This window comes from Cimex lectularius, unplaced genomic scaffold, assembly GCF_000648675.2.
Source record: "Cimex lectularius strain Harlan isolate CLEC.00 unplaced genomic scaffold, Clec_2.1 scaffold6, whole genome shotgun sequence".
Taxonomy (NCBI): Eukaryota; Metazoa; Arthropoda; class Insecta; order Hemiptera; family Cimicidae; genus Cimex; species Cimex lectularius.
The window spans coordinates 2,858,744-2,879,815 of NW_019392677.1; the positions used below are offsets into that span (position 1 = coordinate 2,858,744).

At 32.8% G+C, this 21,072-nt stretch overlaps 2 protein-coding genes and 1 long non-coding RNA gene across 5 annotated transcripts; 1 reads left to right on the forward strand and 2 right to left on the reverse strand.

Annotated features, from left to right (window-relative positions):
- Positions 1-226: 226 nt before the first annotated feature.
- On the reverse strand, positions 227-6,823 carry LOC106673782 (WD repeat domain phosphoinositide-interacting protein 3). Its single transcript, XM_014406040.1, has 8 exons — positions 6,400-6,823; positions 3,674-3,850; positions 3,417-3,599; positions 3,164-3,354; positions 1,197-1,282; positions 1,018-1,119; positions 687-808; positions 227-625 (listed from the first exon to the last, which is right to left on the reverse strand). Exons 1-8 carry the CDS (start codon positions 6,464-6,466, stop codon positions 513-515), a joined length of 1,041 nt encoding a protein of 346 aa, XP_014261526.1. The 5' UTR covers positions 6,467-6,823; the 3' UTR covers positions 227-512.
- A 1,584-nt stretch (positions 6,824-8,407) lies between these two features.
- LOC106673780 (probable aconitate hydratase, mitochondrial) lies at positions 8,408-20,973 on the reverse strand. Of its 3 annotated transcripts, XM_024225499.1 has the most exons (17): positions 20,856-20,973; positions 17,742-17,915; positions 14,857-14,993; positions 14,710-14,789; positions 14,261-14,532; positions 13,889-14,198; positions 13,443-13,615; positions 13,242-13,371; positions 13,013-13,170; positions 12,695-12,953; positions 12,417-12,622; positions 12,260-12,357; positions 11,855-12,203; positions 10,718-10,848; positions 9,179-9,267; positions 9,017-9,110; positions 8,408-8,539 (listed from the first exon to the last, which is right to left on the reverse strand). In XM_024225499.1, exons 2-15 carry the CDS (start codon positions 17,772-17,774, stop codon positions 9,234-9,236), a joined length of 2,370 nt encoding a protein of 789 aa, XP_024081267.1. In that variant the 5' UTR covers positions 17,775-17,915; positions 20,856-20,973; the 3' UTR covers positions 8,408-8,539; positions 9,017-9,110; positions 9,179-9,233. The 3 variants fall into 3 exon arrangements, with proteins under 3 accessions (XP_024081267.1, XP_024081268.1, XP_024081269.1); XM_024225500.1 differs by lacking the exon at positions 20,856-20,973 and having other exon boundaries at positions 17,742-17,966; XM_024225501.1 differs by lacking the exons at positions 8,408-8,539; positions 9,017-9,110; positions 9,179-9,267 and having other exon boundaries at positions 10,666-10,848.
- LOC112126443 lies at positions 9,303-10,232 on the forward strand. Its single transcript, XR_002909976.1, has 2 exons — positions 9,303-9,561; positions 9,645-10,232. It is a non-coding gene; the product is annotated as an uncharacterized LOC112126443 (long non-coding RNA).
- Positions 20,974-21,072: the final 99 nt, after the last annotated feature.

A 21,072-nucleotide genomic window follows, 5' to 3' on the forward strand; every position in this document is an offset into this window, starting at 1 on the left:
TTGCACTCTAAGGTCAGCCCATATCCATGATTTGAACCCCACTGAGTTTTGTGACGAGCTCAGATGTTGGGTAAAACGAAGAAATAACCCTCCCACAACCTTAGCTGGACTGAAAGTTACGTTGAGATTTGGGATTAATTTTCGCAAGAATTGGTTAAAGGCTTAATTATGAGCATGCTGAGAAGATTAGTGTGTAATAAGAGCAAGGGGTGTTAAATACACCCTATTAAAAAAAAGAGAGAATTTTTATTTCCACACGAACCAAATTTTTTAATAAATACCATTTACAAAAAATATCGGTGTTATATTACTAAAAGAGCAAGTATGTGAAAAAATAATGAAGTTTCCAAGTGCGCCACTTTTTTTGTGGAGCAGTGTAGTTACAATGTAAGTCAAAAAGGAGAAAGAAATATAACAAAACTATATCAAAAATAAATTATTTTTTAAATGAAAAAAAAATTTTTTTTGGATACACAGGCTGACTTTTAATTATTTTATTTAGCCTACATATTTCAAGTCTTGGACATATCATCTGGCCCTTCTAAAAACTGAGCATAAACGTCTCGCCAACATTCTCCCTTTGAGTTGTACATGAATTTGTAGTAGCTTCCATCAGCGCATATCACTGAAATATAAATGCACATGAAAACATTTAATTAAATCAAAGCCTTGAAAACTTTTCTTACCTATTATGGAATTATTTTCAGCACCAAAAGCACATATACATCGGGGGCCGTCAGGCACTTGAAATTTACAAAAACTCCACCTTGAGCTGAAGTATTTCGGAAGGAAAGTGGCTGATGCTAAACTACAATTACAAAAAAAAAATCAAACCTTTGTAAAAAATAATCTAATGGTAAATATTCAGTGAAAGATTTAAACCTTAAGAAAAGTGTTATTGCCCATAACAGAAAAATAGTAAAGGGAAAATCCACTCACAAAAAATGGTGTGGTGTAGTTTTCACACATCAGAAATGCTTCCAAACTATTGTAAGCCATATTTAAATAAATTATTACCTAGATTGTTTATTTAATTTTTGATCTTCAACTGAAAATATGTGCACTGTGCCATGATCGCTTGCTATACACAACCAGGTCGAATCTTGGTTGAAATTCATACTGTAATAAAAATCATTATTTATTAAAGAATTATCAAAGCACAAGTTAGTAAAAACAATAACAAAAAAAAGACCTACCAATAAATTTCTGCTGTGTGGGCTCCTCGACGAAGTTCCATTAATTTTTCTCCACTCGAGGTATCAAAAATCCTTATAAGCGTTCCCTGTAAGTTTTAATTTATTTGATTAATTTCATCTACGTTAAATTGATTCTCCAAAGCACATACCATACTAATATCATTGTTCAAAATGTGTGTTAATATCTAAATATTAAATAAATATAAAGATATGCTGTTTTTCCTACCAAATAGGATTCTAAGCTCTGATTACATTATCATGTTTTATTTTATTTTATTTTTTTTTAATTTTAAAAGTTTAAGAGTTCGAAATGAATTAATGAAATGAGTACAGGAAAGACGCTGTCAAACCAGATATTCGGAGTATTATGAGAATTATGCCGACTCCTGTTCTGGAGATTTTATTAAACCTTCTACCTCTACACATTTTCCTCCAGGGTGAAGTCAGATCGGTGCAGAATTATGCAAAGAAGGCTCCTAATCCTATAAGCCTCCTTCATGATACAAAACAATTAAAACTAAGATAGGAACTTCAAAAATAATGGGTATCTGTAGATGCCATTATTGAAATATTTTTATAAAAGAAAAGCATGCGAGAAAAGACTACCAGTCTCTATTTGGTGAACGGATGGCTCAAAAACCAAATGGTAATCAGGAATAAGTAAAAATACCACTTTCCCTTGGAAAACTTACCATGGTTTGTAAGGTAGAATCTGTGGCAATACACAAGAAATAAAAAGGCTGGGAATAGAAGGCAAGAAATATATTGCTACCTATTCTGACAATCAAACTTGCTTAAGGCATTAGCTTCAGTAGAACCCTTCTATAAATAAAAACATTGCTAATTGGTTCATGTTAAAAACTCATACCTGATGGAACATCCCTGGACAGCAACAGACAAAAGACTTTGTTAAAAAAAAGTCTAGCCTAAACTTACAATTCTGCTGAACAGGTTCCTTCCAGTTTTCTAATTGGACATTACCAACTCAATAGGTATAATTTTAAAATATTGGGAGTTGCAGAAAACAGACAGTGTCTGCCAAGAAGAAGAGAAAACATACATATTATATGCTACAATGAATACCTGACAAAGAAAAGGTTTGTACTCATGGGAAAAGTAATGCAAATTACAGAAAATATAACTGAAGAGACACTTGAGACTGTAGAGGCTAATAAAAAATAAAAAAAATATGGACACAGTGCAGACTTCATACAGACTTACCTGCTTACCTGATTTAACTATATTTAACTATATTATTAGTTTCTCATGTTTAACCTTATAACAAAACAGAGGTGATATAACAAGATAACAATTCGAGTTGCTCTTACCACCAAAGTTATGATTCACTAATTATGTAATGTACAAATTAAATATAAGCTATAAATAGTTCGCTTTTGAATAAGCAAATATATAAAATTTCAACAATATGCTTTATTATTTATTTAAAATAATAATTTTAAATAGGACAGTAGTTGCTTCAAAGGAGTCCGGTCGTTAAATATAATTCAATTCATTCAGAAAAAGGCTCATCCACACAATGACAATCACTTAGTGGATGTTGATGGGATGACTGAGTTTTCCCACAGCAGTAGATTTCTGCGACCTTTCAATTGCCCCCATCATCAACACCAGTGTGTAGCTAAACTTAAATGATCCTAAATAGCCTAGGGTCTGGATGATTATCACTATGATGGGCCATTGTGAAGAGGGGCCATTAACCATATTTATTAATATAAATATTTTTAAATGGTTGATATTTTATGACAAATATTTTTATTAATTGCACACATGCTTTTGCTTGTAGTAGTGAGTTCTACTAAAAATTAGTTTAAAATCAATATTAAATACATTCCTTATGATGACATGAATTTAAAACAACAAATCATATGTAACTTTTAAAAAATTATTTTTCTTTTTAAATTACTGAGCGGTGCATGCAATGATATCAAGTGAACATTTATATGTACTTTATTAGATGCGGTTGCTAGCCTTGTCCCTTGAAGGTTCAAAGCTATGCAAGCAAGGCCAGTTTCGTGGGCTGCAACTTCTAGGTGTCTCCGTTCGGTATCGGCCAAGTCTACAAGGTGCACCTCCCCAGTCCTCCTCCCAGGATAGGCCAATACAGAGTTTGTACTATTCGGGCACAACACACACAGGCCTGAGAAAATAAATTTTTCATGTTCAAAATCTGTTAGTTCGATAGACGCTTTCTACTTATACCTTTTTCATTTGCGTTTGTTTCAAAAACATGCAGCTGCTGAGGTGCTTGTGTAAACGTAAACACTTTGATAACCCCTTCTAAAACTACAACTATTCTATCCCTTCTCAGTCTGACACCTTTAACTGGGGCAGAAAATTCTAAAGAAATTGCTTCCTGCTTTCTCATATCATCCCAAATCATAACTGGATGTAAAAAATACTACATTGAAACAATCTGCCTACAGAAAGCAAGGGATGATAATTTGTTTTGTGTTCACCTTTGTTCCTTTTATATTTAGGATTGTTCCCACCACCAACAAGGGCTAAGTAGTTACATCTAAATAACATTTCGACATGGGCAAGTCCTCCCTCACTAAAATCTTGTCTTTCCTTCTCCTTTAGGGGGTCACAGTTGTACACCCGGAATCCATCATCCATACCACAGGCAAAGCAACCTTTAAAAAATCATTGTGATATGATAATTAATATTATTGTATAGTAGTTTCCAAATTTTTACTTGACATTACTCCAGTTGAACTTTCTGAGAGAAAAAATGTGAATGAAATGTTTCTCTTATATACTAAAAAAAAGTCAAAAAACCAACCAGTCATACTTTGTTTTTATTTCAACCAATATGTATTTTTATTATTACATTAATTACTACACACTTATTTTAATGTAAACCAAATTAAACAAGATCAGACATTCATGAGTTTCATTATGATGGTTCAAAAGAAAACTTGCCAAAACACTGAAAAATTATTTAGTGAATTAAAATTTACTAACAAATTTATTACCTGGTTTTACTTTTAATAACGCATATACCTCCTCTGACCTCACAGAGGGACTTAATTATCCTAGGCACCTTGTAAATAAGATTGGATTTTGTCTTGTGAAACAGAATTTGATTCTTTAACAAGAACAATTTGCAGCTATTCAACACTTGTTGGAGGAGGCAAACGATGTCTAACTCGTCTCCTTATCAAGCCCCACAGGTGTAGTATGAGATTTATGACAGGAGAACATGCTGGCCAATTCATTGTAACTTTAAAAAGGCTGTGACGCATGTAACATGCAGCAAAGCGTTCTCTATATCTTCCACAGACACAATCCTCGTCATTTGATTGCAACAAACCAAACCGGACTCATCTGTGAAGGGAACAGCCCCCTGTTTAAGTGTCCAAGCGAGATGCTGATTTGTGAATAGTTGCATTTCTATTCAATGCCTGTCCAGTAATAGACAATCTGTAATAGATGTCTAAGGACTAGGCTATTCTCATGATGCTTTCTGATGACTGTTTGAGAGCTCACCCTTACATTATGTAAGGAATCGACTATCAAGGAAATTAAATGACGATTCCATATTGCAGTAAAGCAATAAATGATCGTCTCTAGCCATCATACTTAGCTGAAATACATATTTAATTGAGACTTCCATGGCCTTAATTTTCTGTAGACCATCATACATTACTGCACACCCAAGACTTATGCTGTATCCGCGTTGGCCAAAGCATCTGCCCAGGCAAGACTCGCCTCAAAACCATGCTTTTAAGAAAAAAAAATTAATGTTTTATTCAAATTTATTGTTTCATTCAACAATTTAACAAACCCCTCACTCGAAAAGTTGGCTCTGGAAAGGATGAAAATGAACTAATTTTTGTTATTTTTAATCTAAAGAGTGTAAAAAGGATTAGTAACTCTATATAGTTATTGATGTTGAGTTTACGTTTTAAGTCAACTAATAATTCCGATTAACGATAGCTCAACTATAGCGGCGTATCAAGCCGAAGGTCGTGGGTTCGAACCCCGCTCGTGATGCTGACTTTTCTATCTCGACTAAAAACGTTAATTAATTGAATCAACTAATAATCTTTATATCAAGAAAATTTTTTTGGGGGGTCATGTCCCTGATCCCTCTCCATAGCTCACTAGCTAAATGGAACTCCTGGAACGGGGGACCAGGTACGTTGCCCAAAATTAATTAATTAAACTATATGGCATAACAATAAAAGTTATGTTTAGTTGAAAAAAAAAAATTAATAATAAACAACGTTCTAGATTTAAAATATTTTTACCACCAAATCAAAGTAAAATTAATAAAAATATGTTAAAAAAATAACATTTGACTAATCTTTATGCCTACTTATTATGAAAAATAAACAAATCCCGGCACCTTTTACAACATGATGTACTGAAACTGTATGAAGATTTTTTTTACTAACTGTATCAATTTAAATGTTGAATTTAACTAATTCTATACAAAAGATTAATTAACCAATTAGACAGAGGGCTCATTTGTTCGGCAAATTTCTTAATTGTATCAAGAAATGATTTATAATGTGGTGATTAGTGACCGTTAATCGATAATTATTTTATTTGATAATGCCGATGATATTGAACATTTTGTGCTCCAAATCCAGCTCGCTGCGAAAAACCAGTTTGTGAGTCAACTATCGAGCACTATATTTTTTACAACGCTTGGAAATATTATAGTTTTGGTATATTTCATGGAAAAGGTCAAAACAACTAATAAAAAAATAATAAACTGTATGCAGACTTTTTTCCTAAGTATATACCAATGATGTTGAGTATTGAATGCTCAAAATCTGGATCACTGGGAAAAACCAGTTTGTGAGTCAAACCATCTTGTTCAACTATCAAGCACTATATTTTTTACAACGCTTGATGTTATAGTTTTGGTATATCAAAGAAAAGGTCAAAATAACTTATAAAAAATAACAAAAACTATATGCAGATTTTTTTCACTAAATGTACACCAATGATGTTGAGCATTGAATGCACAAAATCTGGATCACTTGGAAAAACCAGTTTGTGATTCGAACCATCATACTGAACTATTGAGCAGTATATTTATCAATTCATTTGAAAATGTTAGTTTTTTAACTAGTCATTAGTATATTTCAAGGAAAATGTCCAAAACAACTGATAAAAGCTAACAAATAAGAAATAGATAGAATCAATGATAAAGGCTGAAACAAATCACCTTGGTCTTGGTTGAAAGCGGCGAATAAAAGTCCATTTCCATATGGATTGACACCTTCGAGATTCATTTTCCAATCAGGGATTTACTCTAATTTTACGGGCAACATCGAAATTTCCCGAGATGTCTCGTCTAGTGTCATCAATAGATGAATTTCCGTTTTATTTACAAGAGAAATGTAACTGCGTGATAACTGAGTGACTAGACGTTTTCGTACTGAGTCACTTGCGGCCTTTTTTCAAATGTACTCTCGTTCATTTTAAACGATAATAATTACTCTTTTAATTAATCGCTGTGAAAAACCAGTTGATAAAGATCAATAGGACACTCAAATTTACTTCTATCAAATTTCTAGCCGTCAAGTTATACACGCCAACAACAACTAACAAGATGTTTAACGTACACCACCACAACAACAGCTGGCAGAGTGCAGACTGAACAGTGTACCACTACTCAGATCACCTCTGACGATTTTTCTTGAAAATGGTTAATTTATTTCAATTTACGAACAAAATATAAATATAAAAAGAATAATAAACAGATATACATCAGAAGTGAACTAATTGACACGTTTGGATATTAGAAATTAATTGCGACAATTTAAAACAATAATCAGTACAAATTAGTTGATCAGCTTATGGGTTTAAAAGTTAATTTGAGCTCTAAAAATAATAAAATATGTTAATGATATAACAAGGATTATAAACATAAACAGACTAATTACTGATTTATATAAACTCAAATCTGCATGTGTACATATGTGTCCCAGAGATAGTGCAAAAAATTGTTATAGTAGTAGTAGTAGTACACCCTGTTTGCAACTACTCCCAATTAGTTAAAGTTTGGTTTTTAAGAAACTGTATAATTATGTATGCTCTTATGTTTAATCATAGAGGTTGTTAAACTTCAGGAAAAATTCATTATTTGATAAGCTTCCAAACAGTACAAGAATATCCATAACCCCTCCTGACTTTAGTGCACTTACTGCATATCACTTGTTGAAAAACTTACTTGAGATCAACGATCATGGCTCAGGTGTTATATATAATAAAACTGTTTAGTTTTCATGTTTTATAATTTTATCCACAATAAATTATTGAAGGTTTTACAAAAGCAGTAGACACTGCAAATTGTTTTTTAAAATGATGACCACGCTGTCTGATGCATAACTTTGTAGTATGTTTCAAATTCGAACGTTTATTAAGGTTCTTAATTGAAAATTATTTCAGTTGCAAACAGTATAAGTTTAATGCCACCACCAAAACTGTGGCAGCCCTGATGAGTTTTTCTCAAGTAAGGCATTTCTATTGAAAAATTAGCAAAAAATCATAACTTGTAGGGACTATATGTTGGAAGTAGTTGAAAATAGGGTGTATTATCACCCAATTTTTTTTTTTTTTGTACTATCTCTGTGCGACCCCGTATGCAGGCGTGTATAGAGTTGAGCCTATCACTTCTCATAATCCACCAGCTCCATCTTTTGTATAATTTTCAATAAATTACTGGCAGGTGTCAAGAATCCCCGGGGGTTGTAGTACAGGGTCAGACCTTGGACTTATCCGTCTAGCCGCAGAGGTTAGGCTCCAGGAGCCTATACTAGATCATTTCACCCCTCAACTCCAAAACCATTCTCATTCACTTTAAATTCCTTCTTTCTTATAAACATATTCAACTCAGAGTAGTAGAGTATCGATATTTCTCCATCACTCTTTACACATTAATTATAACAAACCTAATTGAGGGTCGATGAGGTACTCAATATTCCACTATCAGGTGGCATTCCTACATGCTCTCTATATGGAGCCAAGGAATTGCATCCATCAATTAGGTAAGACACATCTAGCAACCTTTCTCTACACGCCGTACAGTGTCTGTGTGCCATACTTCACATGGCATATTCTTAACTGGGTTAACATACAGCTTGTATTGTGTTAATTGTATTCTAATGGCTTTAGTAACGTTTATTCTTAATTTTGACATTATACGTATCAACATGATGGTGATCAATGAATTCAATAATTTTTAGAGTGATATATTTGATTTTAAAAATACTGTATTATCAAAATTTTTCATCCTCTGTTTTCTGTGACACACAGCTTCACCTTTAGTAACATTTCTTTTAAATCCCTTTTTAAATGTGGTCCTGCAAATTGATATTTGTGCTTGTGAATGATTACAACTTATAAGATCATGTAAATATATATTTAGTATAAAATATGTACTGTTTAAAAGAAAATGTGAAAAGTGAAATGAAAAATTGTGAAATGTATGTGCAAGTTGATGAACCATGTTGAAAATGACAAAATTGCTGAAATGCATATTGATGAACCAAAGCAGCAACTTTAAGCAGACTTGTCTGATAGAAATTGATAATGTTATAACTTGAACTAAGCTCAGGCTGAGCTGGCATTGGGTCACTTGTTGGGTCCATTTCACTTGCAGGTTAGTTAAAATACTAAAACATATTTTCGCAGTGAATCCTCACAGATTTACAATGCCAATTCGCAATGCAACCCAATGCCAGCTCAGCATGAGATCACTGACTTGCAGACCATCACTACATCAACTCTAAATTGTTCATATTTTTTGCACACATATTTAAACACAACCATATCCTTACCTTTATTTAACTGTCACTTGGTCAGATTTTATAAAACACAATTTAGGTGACTTTGGTCAGCACATGAGGTTTGGTTAACTTGACACAATTATCGCTAAACCAAAAACAAAGAATAAAAAAAAGATCATTGTATAAAATAAAATTTCTAATTTTCTCCCGTACCCTGCCATTCTTCTTTCTCTTCTCAAGACACTTCTTCATTATCTTTAATCTTGATTCAGCAGAAATATAAGTGTGGCATGGTTTGTGAACTGTAGTTAAACAAAATTAAAACATCAAAATTTTAAGTACTAAGTTTTTTTTAAATTATCTAGTTTTTACTTATATTTTTGTACAACTACTTTATTTAATGCAACAGCCCAAACTGCACTACTTTATAATTCGGAGATGTAGGATCTATATACTATAACCAGCTTGAGTCAGCAAAGATTCTCAAGGAGTCGCCTAGAAAAGCAGATGTCCATATGACCAGGATCATCAATGCAGCCTTCAGACTTAATTGTACCAAAAACTTGGAAGATCGCTGAGGTCATCATGACACTGAGGTTGCAACATAAGTTCACATCATACTGGCTTTCTTTACTACCAGTGTTTTCCAAATTATGTTATGATTTTACTGTATCAACAGGTCCTCAAGCCTATGTGGACATAGAGCATCTATGAGGCTGTGCCAGCATTACGAATCATCAAATCATACAGATTTCAGAATACAGTTATGCTTATGATATGCATAGTCAATGCACCCTGGTACATCAGAAATAAAGACCTCTACCATGACCTCACATAAAGCAACTAGCTCTATAAAGCAACTTTAGCCCACCAAGGCTTAAAGGACATAGAAGAAGCAGTCCACCTGTAGACACCTAGTCAGACGACTCAAATACAACCAAGCCACGCCCACAATTTATTGCTGGTGCAGTGATGTAGTGAAACAGCAATTTAAGAACTTTCGAAGATAACTTACTAGCTATTATATTTCGTGGTCTACTGACCAATACTTCTTTCAATTAATTAATCATTTCATGTAAGGTTTTGGTTGAAATAAAAACCTGTTAGCTATGTTAATAGCTAGATTGTGGTATTAATAAAGACTCTTCACCTCTGAGGATTGGAGGGACAAAATAAGGGCAGGGGGTGGCTGCAACGGTTAGAACAATGATGTGGCCACTTGCAGGTTCAATTTTAGGACTATGAAATAGTACTTAGTCCCCCCCCCCAAAAAAAAAAACACAAACCCCCTCATAATCTACTATTTTGAACCCTTGTACAAAAAGAAAATGTAAATAAGTATTTCAAAAATATTGCAGCATTTGTCCACCAAATGTTTAAAAATAAAGGGAAGGGCCTTTATCAAATTATTATAAATCAACATACTTTTATTTATTCCTTAATATATATACATTATTTATAATTGCAGGCTTTTGACATACATAAATTACCTTTTTCCTTCTTTCAATTCTAAAATCTTACAAAACTAGATTTAACATTATCTATTATTCAATATCATTTCATTTAGGTTAAAAGTTCAACAATTTCTAATTTTAAAAATTGCATTAAAGTTTTTTTCTTAACAAATACCTAATTTATTTACAGTGATTTTCCTAAAGAAACAAATAAATGTAATATTGAATATTTAAAAATTTTAAAAATAAACTGATAAATAATAAATTTATCTTTTATGCAAAAGTTACGGGGATTTACTTAGCAAGCTCCTTCATCCTGTTAAGGGCACTACCAGCTTGAAACCATTCAATTTGCTGTCCATTTAGTGAGTGATTAAGCATCAATTCATCAGTAGAACCATCCGCATGTTTAAGAATACATTTCACTTGCTGTAAAAAATTAAGAATTATAACCATCAGCAAATCATTCAGATAGATAAAACTTGTTACATTTAAACAGTTATTATTTATAAAGATAATTAAATTTTTGTTTAAAATGATACAGTGTTTTCTATTCTATCAAGTAAATTAAGGCTTTGTTTAAATGCTTAAGTGACTTGTAATAGGTAGACAAGTTGTCAGCAATATACGTGGCTCGTAGAGAAATTTCAATGTAGACATGGGTTCACAAGGATGGTGCAGGACTATCACAACCAGGTAGAGTTTAAGAGGATAAAATATATCATCAGGATTGAAAATATTTCCTTAAACGGAATGGCCTCTTGGATAGACTGATAGAAATATAATTGAATAAAATAATGTTACATTTTCCAAGTTTTGTTGAGTAAGAATGTAGCTGCACATGAATTGTCTATACACGTAAGAGGTAAAAAAGTATAACAAAAAAAAAATAAATAAATAAAAAAATATATATACAAAGTCTCAAAAAAATGGTAGTAGTAGTAGTTGTTTGGGTACGCCGATACATCGGCCTGGAGGGCAATGGACATGCGGATGCCCTCCAGACTTTATTATTGTGGATAAAAAAAACAAGCAATAAAGAAAAGGTGTAAGTAGACACAGTCGTCCAAGTCGTTCTTGCACATAGATCGTACTAAGCCGACTCTGAATTAGCCATACATGGTGGACACATGGAAGTTTTGGGGTCAGAGCCTATATGTGTCATACTCAGTGAAGAAAAAGGATGCTCAATGCGTCCCACCTAACTGAAGGTGTCATCTTGAAGCCATACAGAAAGCAAGTAAGAATGCTACCCGATATGAAAATTGTACTTGAGTACGGCAGTGATTCTTTTGGTCTTCTGTATTTTTTTTTTTTTTTTTTTTTTGACTAGTAAAAGTTTGGTAGATAGACATATTTGTATTAACTATTTCATAAGAATATAAGCATGAATGTGTAAAGAAAAAAAAATACAACTGTGTAATTAAAAATTTACCTTCCCAGGAGAAAGATCATTGAGGTTAACAAGTGAGACTTTATCTTCAGGCTTAACTTTGTCATAGTCAGCAGGGTTGGAGAAGGTGAGTGGAAGGAGACCCTGCTTTTTCAAGTTTGTTTCGTGGATTCGCGCAAACGACTTCACAATGATAGCCCTACCGCCAAGATGTCTTGGCTCAAGAGCGGCATGTTCTCGTGAGCTGCCCTCACCATAATTCTCATCACCAAAAGCAACCCATTTGACACCTTTAGCCTTGTAAGCGCGAGCAACATCTGGCACAGTACCCCACTCTCCTGTCAGCCTGTTCTTCACCTTATTCATCTCTCCATTCTCAGCATTTGTTGCTCTAAAAAATTGCCAGGTTTCACCACGGTCTTGGTTTTTAATCAATAATGTACTCACGTAAGGAAAAGATTGTTGGAAATGTTGTCAAGATGGCCTCTGTATTTCAACCACGGTCCAGCTGCAGAGATATGATCAGTTGTACACTTTCCTTTTACCTGAAAATAATATATATTTAATTGTATTTGCGTAGTTTGAATGAATCAATTTTTTTAACCTTAATGAGTATAGTCATATTTTCTAAATCCTGCCCATCCCATTTGTCAAATGGTTCAAGGAGTTGAAGACGATTACTTTTTGGATCAACACTGACAGTGACAGTACTGCCATCGGATGGAGGTGCTTGATAAGTGTCAACACCAGGGTCGAAACCTTTGGCAGGAAGTTCTGGTCCAAACGGGTCGGACAGTTTGAATTCCTTGCCTTAATTTAAAATATAATTAATCCATTAATCTAAAAAATATATAAAAAATAAAAATATGAAAATCACGTTACCATCTTTTCCTGTCAGAGTTTCAGTCATTGGATCGAAGTCCAAAGTTCCTTTGAGTGAAAGTGCTGTGACAAGTTCAGGAGATGTGACAAATGCATGGGTTGCCGGATTGGCATCATTACGACCAGTGAAATTCCTGTTGTAAGAGTTGACAATGGTATTCTTTTCACCCTTCTTGACATCCTTCCTGTCCCATTGACCTATGCACGGCCCACAGGCATTTGCAAGTACAGTACCACCAAAATCGCGAAAAACTTGTGCCTGAAATTAAGAATTAAACTGAGAAATGACCAGTCCAGATTATATATGAAAGTACCTACAATGCCATCCCTCTCAATAGTAGCCCTGACTTGCTCTGAACCAGGAGTCACGTTGAATGGTATTTTTGATTTGATGCCATGTGCCAATGCTTCTTTGGCGATAGAAGCACACCTAGCCATATCTTCATAACTTGAGTTTGTGCATGAGCCAATCAAACCTAACAATTTCAAAATAAAGTAAGCAATAAATATTATTTCTACTAAAAACAAAATATGTATTGTTACATACCTACTCTAATATCCAAAGGCCAGCCTGCTTTTTTAGCATTTTCACCTAATTTTGAAATGGGATGGGCCAAATCAGGAGTGAATGGACCATTTACATGTGGTTGCAATGTAGAAAGATCAAGTTCAATTAACTACCATAAAGAAAACTTTTTATAAACATATTTCACAATAGACCTAATTTTGATAATATTTTCGAACTTACTTGATCATAAGGAGCATCATCATCAGGTGTAAGTAAGCTTGTGTGTTTCTTAGCTTGATCGGCAATTTCTTTTCTCCCAGTGGCTTCTAAGTAGCTGACCATCCTATCGTTGAATGGGAAAAGAGAAGTAGTTGCTCCAATTTCAGCACCCATGTTGCAAATTGTACCCATTCCTAAGGCAGATATACCAATATTCTTATTAAAAACTTGAATGTAACCAATAATCAAAAATTATTTTGAATTTAATGCAGGGAAAAGCAAAACATGAATTTTTATTGAGATTTGTTGAAAAACTTCTCTTATCTCAGGTCAATAAACCAATAAGATAATATCTAAAGAAGTTTATTACTGTCTAATCTGATTTTTTTTTAAATTGCAGAATAAATTTATCAATTGGTCAAGCAGACCACGAAAACTAGTGAAAGTAGAAATTAAATTTTTTGTACCTGTACAAGAAATATTATCAACTCCAGGTCCATGGTACTCAATGATAGCACCAGTGCCACCTTTGACGGTGAGAATACCCGCCACTTTAAGGATAACATCTTTAGGCGAGGTCCATCCTTTCAAACAACCAGTGAGTTTTACACCAATAACTTTTGGACATTTCAGTTCCCAAGGAATGTCAGCCATTACATCCACAGCATCAGCACCACCAACACCAATGCAAAGGCCACCCAGCCCACCGCCATTGGGCGTGTGAGAATCAGTTCCAATCATGAGGAGTCCAGGAAAACAGTAATTTTCTAGGAGTATCTAAAAACAAAAATGACAATGAACATAATAGCATAAATGCAACTGGTTATTTGTGTTGTTACCTGATGGATGATGCCTGAACCAGGATGCCAGAAGCCAACTCCATATTTGGCACCGGCAGTCTTGAGGAATGTATAAACTTCCTCATTTTGGTCTTTGGCCCTTTTTAAGTCCTCCTCTCCTCCCACTTGCGCCTCAATCAAATGATCACAATGGATTGTTGAAGGTACAGCAACTTTAGGAAGTCCAGAAGAAATGAACTGCAACATTGCCATTTGGGCCGTGGCATCTTGCATAGCCACCCTATCGGGCCTAAGTCGCAAGTAAGATTCACCTATATAACATACATTCACTTTACAATTCTGAATGGTTGCACAAAAGGAACAACCTCTTATTATTATTAAATACAATTTAATTTTTTTTTTTTTGCAAATTTAAAGATAGTTAATCTAGTGATACATTATCTATTGGGTTAAATTAAAAAAATAAAATATTTCAAGTTAAAAAAAACCTCTCTTAATCTCCTGATTTTTCGGATCATCGAGATGAGAGTACAAAACCTTTTCTGATAGGGTTAAAGGTCGATTCAACCTAAAAAGAATAATAAACGTTATATTATGTGAAAAAAAAATTAACAGATTGTAATATGCGTGTAAACCTTTTTCGTACAACATCCAGTTTTTGTTCCAGTTTGTTATAAGGAAGCTCTGCTACATCGAACTTGCTCATTGCAGCAGTGTTGACTACGAGCGTTTGGTGTATGCATCTTGTCTGAATGCCTACAACTAACGGGCCCTAGAAAGAAATCAAATGCAAATGATAATAGGCAACGGATCTTTCGTCATTAATAATAATAATAATAATAATCATACAATTAATTAAGGTTTTAAGTTGAGATAAAACCGTAATAATTGGTCAAGCGGACCACGAAAAATAGTGAAAATAATAACAATAATAAAGAAATTATTTGTGCATGCAAGAGTGTTTTTGTATATTTCTCAAAACAGAAATTTTGGTTAGTTATAAATTATGCAAAAATTCAATTTAGATAAAATGTGAATACATAGAAATCAAATAATCCCAAGCAATTATTTGTGTATGTAAATTGTATGTTATATTTAATATGTTATATTTAACTGAAATAAATATTGCCTATCACTAAAAAAACTATTTTTCATGAATAATTTATATTGTTTGTTGACACTCTATTTACTATAAACAGTGATATTAAAACTGAGGAGATTATGACCCCAGATTTTCATTTATACGCTTCCCAATTTCAATTAGGTGGACGAAGTAATTTTTTTCAAGGAGTTTTCTTATATAAGGCATTTTACATAACTCACATGATAAACACATATGAATGACAGAATTTTTATTAATTTCAACATAAAAGGTTGTTCTAACACTGTTAAAACAGAATCACACATTTCGTAATATTATCTCTACTTCTACATTTATTTCTGATACTAATAAGTCAAAATATACTATCAAATTGTTTCTGGCATATGGTTTTTACTATGCTCTAAAATATTTGCCTTGAATAATTTTGTTGTTATTAAATAATCAATATTATTACGAAAAAGGGCCAGGGGTAATGTGGGAATCGAACCCATGACCATCACACTAACCACTACTGCGGCAGTTCTCCCATCTATACTTTGCACTACCAGTGAATTGGCTTTTCTCACATAAACAATTATAACAAATTGTGCGTGATGCAGCAATCTGATTAGCTTATATAATTTCTTTTTAAACAGTAATAACACAAAACAAGTAAAACGATCTCGTTTCTTCTTGAGAATTTGTCACGTTTTTGAGCCACCACACATTGGTTATTAGACAATTTCCAAACAAAACTGCCATTAATTTCATCCCAGATTCCGAAGGCAATTGTGTGAAATGATTAAGCCAACAATCTAAGGGATTTCTACATTTATATTTAGGTCAACCCGGTCCTGGCTTTTTAGCATGAAGTCCTGTTTTTCTGAAGCGCCAAAGTAATTTTAATAACAGTCTCCCGGTGACATCGCGCTGGCTGTACCTTTCCTCAAATAATGTTATGACCCTGACACTGACATATTCATTCAAATGCCTGTCTGGAACCATTGAAAAAAATTTAAGAATAACATCCAATGAAATAAACAAAGGAAAAAGATTAACTGAACGTGATCTTTAGGCATAGCAGAATGGAATCAGGGCAAAAGTAAATAAAGCATTATTTACTGTTTATTTTGACTACAATAGCTCTTAATAAGCTGTAGCTAATGTAGAAAGATAATTGATTTAATTTTAAATAAATAAATTGAGTAGTGCAATAAATTATCCATAAGTGTATATTTAATGGTTTTATGTTGGTGGGATCGGGCCTATTATCGGGTCTACCTTCACTTGTGGGTTTGTTTAGACTACTCATGCGTGTTTCAGCATAGAGCTATCTTCAGCGAGGAACTGTTGAATGTGTCCTAATGCTGGTTCATCATGAGTTCACTTACTCGCCGACCAACAACCGTTATCAACTTCATGTTTGTGTTTGTTCTTTTTAAAGGGTCACACGTTTTCTCATTAGTTTAGAGGTTGAGATCCACCCAAAAACATACTTTTCCAAATAGTCACTGGTTCATTTTAATTCTGAATTTGTGAAGTGTGTGTTTACTACACTTTCAGATTTCATATAGTAACGATAACTCAAGTGGTTAGAACAGCGACGTATTGAGCCGAAGGTCATGGGTTCGAATCCCACTCGTGACACTAACTTTTTCATCTCAACCAAGATTTTAGATAAAATGTATAATTATTTGCACCCTTGTTATATTTTAGAAGAGATTAGGGATCCCCTCCCAGCGCACTCACCTCTGTCTACTGGCATCTCTGGCATATCTAAACAAGGTATCGTTTGTAAAAAAATTTAATGTAGATAAAGTTATCATTTTTACTATATTATCTGACAATCATTCCGAACAAATGATAATCTGTTATTGTTTGATTGGGAATGCCCAATGATTTACAAAAACTCACTTGTTTTGTCACTTGGAAGAAAAAGGTGACAAGGTAAAGTTAAAATTATATTTTGGCTAATTTTGTTAGTACTAGTACATATTTCTCATCGCTGGAACTTGTTGAAAAACGTGTCAATTATAACCTTGGCTTGTTATCAAAATGAGAAAATAAACCCCTTTTATGTAATTGGACAGGAATAGCATAATTATATAGGTCGGATTTATAAATTATATTGTCTTCAATTTATATCAATCATTAATAAGGTGATAAAATTGCCGGCTGGTTAAACACCCAAATAGCTCAAATATCAGATTTAATATTTCAAAATTGTAAGCCGTGTATAAAAAATAATTGTTAAGGTCAATCGTGTGGTATTTTTGACCAAGTGGAATTAAAAAGTAAGAAAAAAAGAGGAACAAATAGAGCTAAAAAAAGAAGCGGGGATCCTTAATCTTTAAGGGCAATTTTATATAGAGGGATGAATTGTTAAAAAATATATAATAAATAAATAAAATTATTTAAAAAATATGGAATTTTACGTACTTTTCTTTGAATCAGCTTGAGACAGCTGGCCATTTCGTACTGCGGACTTTACACGATTCAATTTTCAGGGAAAACCGGCCCAAAAGAACTGGCAGACTGAACGAGGTACGAACTGGATCCTGATCAACCAGATCTTGCCCACTTGCACTGCGAACTGGTGGAATAAACCGCTACCTGGTACCGGCAAATACAAATAAAACTAAATCTCCCACTGGATTTTCAAACGGAATTAAATAATTTAGTCATATGCTTTTTTACCCTAGATTTATTACAAAATTGAACTGGCTGAAAAAAAGCTAATGACTGGAATGTAGTTGAAGAAACAGAAAATATCATTACTGTGATCTTTGTTCAATTGTAAAAACTACAAATCAGTTTCAACATTAAAAACACTCATATCTTGCATTGATTCAATTTTATTAAAACATACAAAACTTTTTACTTTATACATATAATTATTTGGATATCGTGTGTGCAGTCTGGTTCAGAAAAATGTATTCTTTATCGTACCAACGTTTCGATCTTTAATGAGAACATCTTCAGGGCCTGGGGTTTATAAACATTGTTTAAATTATACAAATACATGTATGATGTGAAAAAAATGAATTTATGCAATGATAGAAATTTTAGACTAAATCAAAGTATCTGTACTCACTCAGTGTTTGTTTTCTGTGTAGATGTGTCACAAAACACAGTAATGACACATCTACACAAAAAACATACTTTGAGTGAATAAAAATACTTTGAGTCTAAAATTTCTATCATTGTATAAATTCATTACTAACATACTTTAAATGAATACATGTATGATGTGAAAAAATGAAATTATGCAATGATAGAAATTTTAGACTAAATCAAAGTATCTGCACTCACTCAAAGTGTTTGTTTTCTGTGTAGATGTGCCACGAAACACAGTAATGACACATCTACACAAAAAACATAATTTGAGTGAATAAAATACTTTGAGTCTAAAATTTCCATCATTGTATAAATTCATTTTTTTTGTATCATACATGTATTTGTATAATTTAAACAATGTTTATAAATCCCAGGTTTTGAAGATCAAATAAAGATAAAGAAAATGTTTTTCTGAAGTCACACCAGACCCCATCACATGATCTCCAAAAAATCATTAATTAACAGTCACTAAACACCACACATTTATACATATAGTCCAGAATAGAACAGAATTTTATTTACAAATATAAACATTATATACAATGGTAAAGGTGGAGTTTCTGTCTAGCAACACTTACCTCCAGCTAGTTACAATATAACAAAATTTTTATTATTTTACCTATCAAGGGAAAAATATTATTAAATTAAAAATATATTATTACATATAGTCCATTACAATAATAGACATTATTTATTATTTCATGTCCATATGATATGACACATGTTAATTTCTTATTGAGGTCATTTGTATGGTTCCTTTTAATCTAATTCTAAAATCCCTAACCATCCCTAAAATCTAAGCATACAATTTTAATTATATTAATAACATATTCAAATTACAATTAAAAAATCCTTATAAAGTAAATGTTATACCTATATTATATAAAATATCATAAATAAGTAATTAAGAGAGATGAATAAGAGAGAGAGTGACTGGCAGAAAAAGGGTGTGAGATTGAGAATGAGAAAAAGAGCGATATAAAAAAAAACAGAGAGAGATTGAGAGAGGGAGAAAGAAAGAGAGAGGGAGCTGTCCTTTGTATGTTTATTTGTATTTATTTATTTTTTTTATATATTTTTTTTAATTTTATTTTTTTAACGAAAGACCGCAACAGCAGAGGTTATATCCACCCTCGAGGTGCTGGTGTTTTTGAAAAAAAGTCCATTTGTAAGTATGTCAGGTTGGAAAGCAGGGCAGCTGGATTCGAATCCGGGACCGTTGCCTTACAGGGATGAGCGCCGTGTCAACACCTAAACCATTGTGGCCATATCTGTTGTATATTTATTGTTTTTGTATATTATACATATCATAATAATGTTAGTTTAACATGATTGCAGGCTACATATACAGATTTAGTAATAACAAATAATTAACATGCTTATAAATAAATCAACCAGCAACAAACTATACTTTATATAAAGAGAGAAGGTGTGACAATAAGAATTGAGAAAGACAGGGATAGAGGGCTGGATGGAAAAAGAGAGAGAGTGGGTGAGTGTCAGAGAGAAGATGTGACAGTAAGAAGTTAGAAAGAGAGAGGTAGAAACGAAAAGAGAGAATGAGTGACTGGCAGAGAGAGGGTTTTTTTAAATTAAATAAAGTACCTTCTTCCAAACATGATTGTGAGCTACAAATACATGAATAGATTTAGCAATAACAAATAATTGACATGCTTATAAATAAGTCAACCAGCAACAAATGTATAAAGAGAGAGGGTGTGACAGTAAGAATTGAGAAGGACAGGGATAGAGGAATAGAGAGAATAGGAAAGAGAGGGGGTGAGTAGCAGAGAATGTGTGACAGTAAGAAGCTAGAAAGAGAAGAATAGAAAAAAAAGAGAGAGCTGTTCTTTGTATGTTCATTGTTGTACATTGTACATTAATATCGTAATACCATTAGTTTAACATGATTAATCCAGTGGCATTTCTGAAAACCAGAGCTTTACATATAATTAAAAAGGAAAGTTTGCAGTATTGTATTAACTATCTGGCTGTTAGTAAAAATATGCAAATTTTTTAATTTTGGACAAATGGCCCCAAAATGATACATGTCCTCCTTCCTCTGTATCAACTGTATTAATGATACTTATTGATGTTTTATGACATTTTGAAGCAATTTAAAACGTGTTAATGTAACATATTTTTTATATTTTGTGGTAAATTCATATTTTACAATGTACATGTTTTACATATTTTCTTCATTTTACACATTTTTCTCAGAAATTTCACTTTATTACAGAATTTTTACCATTGATTTAACATTTAACATTATAATTGGTGATTTGAATAAAAGTAAGGTATTAATATAAAAAAGTTTAAAAAAAACCAGTTTTTAATTTTTACTTTAAAAACAGCCAATCTAAGTTTCTAGAAATTCAGCTACAAACACTGTTAAAAGTAAAAAGCAGTAAAATAAATATTAAAAAAAAGAAGTACCAAAGCTGTGCAAAAATCCTTAAAGAAACCTATCCAAATTTGTGTGTCTTCCTCCTCAGCTTGATGTTAAGAGATAGTATACGTAATCAGAGGCAGCGGAATATTACTGTGAGAATTTCTACAAAATAAAGGATGTATCAAAACTTGATGTGGTTTCTCTTACATCAATGTAAAAGGAAAAAATCTAAAGGAAAAAAATACACTCACCCATAATTTT

Coding starts and splice junctions, on each gene's coding strand:
- LOC106673782 (XM_014406040.1), bottom strand. CDS start 6,466: ATGAATCTCGAAGGTGTCAATCCATATGGAAATGGACTTTTATTCGCC. Junction 3,355..3,416: donor AACAAACGCAAATGAAAAAG/GTATAAGTAGAA, acceptor TTATTTTCTCAG/GCCTGTGTGTGTTGTGCCCG. Junction 1,283..3,163: donor TAGCAACCGCATCTAATAAA/GTACATATAAAT, acceptor TAAAACTTACAG/GGAACGCTTATAAGGATTTT.
- LOC106673780 (XM_024225499.1), bottom strand. CDS start 17,774: ATGGCCAGCTGTCTCAAGCTGATTCAAAGAAAA. Junction 14,533..14,709: donor AAATCAGGAGATTAAGAGAG/GTTTTTTTTAAC, acceptor TATGTTATATAG/GTGAATCTTACTTGCGACTT. Junction 13,171..13,241: donor GCCTTTGGATATTAGAGTAG/GTATGTAACAAT, acceptor TGAAATTGTTAG/GTTTGATTGGCTCATGCACA.